The 2,174-nt window shown below is 62.7% G+C and overlaps 1 protein-coding gene across 1 annotated transcript; it reads right to left on the bottom strand.

Annotated features, from left to right (window-relative positions):
• Nucleotides 1-509: 509 nt before the first annotated feature.
• CHC_T00008683001 (Serine/threonine protein kinase) lies at nt 510-2,074 on the bottom strand. The gene is given in 2 exon segments (XM_005715098.1): nt 510-535; nt 553-2,074. The coding sequence occupies 2 exon segments, from the start codon at nt 2,072-2,074 to the stop codon at nt 510-512; spliced, it is 1,548 nt and encodes a 515-aa protein (XP_005715155.1).
• Nucleotides 2,075-2,174: the final 100 nt, after the last annotated feature.

The following is a 2,174-nucleotide window of genomic DNA, read 5'->3' as shown; positions in this document are numbered from 1 at the left end:
GCGGCGCGGGCGGCGGCAAAGCCGCGGACGCGCCCCTCCCGATGGGCACAAACGCCATCCCGGGCGACGGCGCCTTCTCCTCGGGCTCGGACGCAAACCCGTCGTCCATGTCCCCGACCGACCCGACCCTCCCCATGCCGAGCGACTCGCGCGACCCGGACATGCGCAGCGACCCCGTCAGCGACTCTCGCGAGCCGGACAGGTGGATCCCGTTGGCCATTCGGAAAGAACCCCCGGGCCCCACCGGCGACGTCGACCCGCGTCCCCCGCCCGACGGGCTCCCCCACGCCCCGGCCCCGCGCCCGCTCGGCGGCGGGAACATCGCCGCACGCAAGTCGTGCGACCCGCTGCCGGGGCTCTGCCCGTTCGTCACCGAGCTGCCGAACGACCCGCGCCGCGCTCCCCCGGGCGCAGGCATGCTCGACCCGAACATCGTCAGCGTCGGCGGCGCCGCGTAGCTCCCCGGTGCAAACCCGCCCCGCGCGCCCCCGTCGGGCTCGCCTGACATATCAGCATTCGTCGCCTCGCCAGAGTACTGGTAGTGGTACCCACCATGCTGTCCCCGAGGCATGCTCCCTCGCCCCACGACAGTGGCGTGTCCGCCTGCCCCGGTGCCCCACGTGGTGTTCATGTTGAGACGGCCCTGCGGCGTGAAGTTTGGCGCCGACGCGCTGTACACCTCGTCCATAGGCGTCGGGGCCATGGTACCGGGCTGCTGGATCAGGATGGGCTTGGAGCCCGGCGTGCGGTACGGGCGGGATGGCGGGACCCACGGCTGACCGCCGGGGAGGGGCTCGCCCTTCATAAAGGGGTGCTGCAGGGCGTCGGCGGGGTTCCAGCGATCACGCGGGTCGACACGCAGCATGCCGTTAAGGAGGTCGTTGAAGGATTCGCGCAGGGCAATCTCGTCGGCGTGCGGGGCCGGGGTGCGAAAGGGGTAGGTCATGATGATGTCGCGCAGCTTCTTCTCTTTGAAGAAGCGCTTCCATTCGGGGAGCGTAGTGTTGTTCTCCTGCTCGTACTGGGCCGAGGATTTGAGGTGGAAGAGATGGACGTCGTCGGGCGCAGTCTCGCCGGCACGCACGGGGTAGAAAAACTTGGAGGTATTTTGGCAGCGGCGCAGGAAGCGGTCAGGCATGTCGCCGAGCATCTCGACGATGCGCGAGACCATGTTCATCTCGTTCTGGCCGGGAAAAAGGGGAATGCCAAGGAAGAGCTCGCCCGCGACGCAGCCCAGGCTCCACATGTCGATCTTGGAGTCGTACTCGGGGCAGCCGAGCAGGACCTCGGGGGCGCGATAGAAACGGGATTGAACGTAGGAATAAATAGGATAGTGGAGCTGGCAGGCCGAGCCAAAATCGATGATCTTGACGTTGGCCGTGTCGAGGTTCTCGAGGAGAATGTTCTCAGGCTTGAGGTCGCAATGGATGACCTCGGACAGGACGAGGACATTGAGGGCGTTGAGCAGCTGAGAGAGGAATGTGCGGAGGGTGTCAAAGTTGAGACCGACGTAGCTGTTCTGCTTCAAGAGCTCGTAGAGGTTGATGCTGAGACGCTCGAAAACCAGACATAGATGGCCGCGAAAAATGAAATGATTGTGAAAGTTGACGATGTGACGGGTGTCATCTGAGCTGTTGTTGAAATGCAAGATGCGGAGAATGTTAATCTCAACCCATGCCTGATTGAAGTAAGCTGGCTGATTCTTGATAACCTTGACGGCGACGATAGTACCTGCTGTGAAATGCCTGCACTTGACGACCTGTCCGAAAGTGCCGGTGCCTAAAAGATCCAGGACGACAAAATCGTTGCCCCTGCCATCACTCAGGGTATCATTGACGTGGAGGATGTAGTCATGGTGGATGTTATCATAACCGTCATTTCCTGCGGGGTGGGTGGGTTTGGTGAGGCATCGTCTAGGGACGCTGCGGATGAAGAGAAAAGCGGGGTTGCAGCGGGAGTAGAGCGAAAGCAAGCCAGAGGTGGCGTGGTGGAGAGGGGCGCGGTGGGCGGAGGGGACCTGGCGGGAGGGAAGCGGTCGCCAGGCCTCGAAGCGGGAGGTACGCGCCGGGGACATGCAATGCGGATCTCAAAGCGGCGGGGCAGTCAACATGGCCTTGGATGGAGGGGGATAGTGTATAGATGTTTCATGAAACTACTTTCCCCAATTTTTTTTT

The sequence above is a fragment of the Chondrus crispus genome, genomic scaffold (assembly GCF_000350225.1).
Source record: "Chondrus crispus Stackhouse genomic scaffold, scaffold_205, whole genome shotgun sequence".
NCBI lineage: Eukaryota > Rhodophyta > Florideophyceae > Gigartinales > Gigartinaceae > Chondrus > Chondrus crispus.
The sequence above is the reverse complement of the archived record's forward strand: the minus strand, read 5'-3'. Positions and strand labels throughout refer to the sequence as shown.

Excerpts from the sequence above, each read along its gene's own strand:
- CHC_T00008683001 (XM_005715098.1), bottom strand. The coding sequence starts at position 2,074 with ATGTCCCCGGCGCGTACCTCCCGCTTCGAGGCCTGGCGACCGCTTCCC.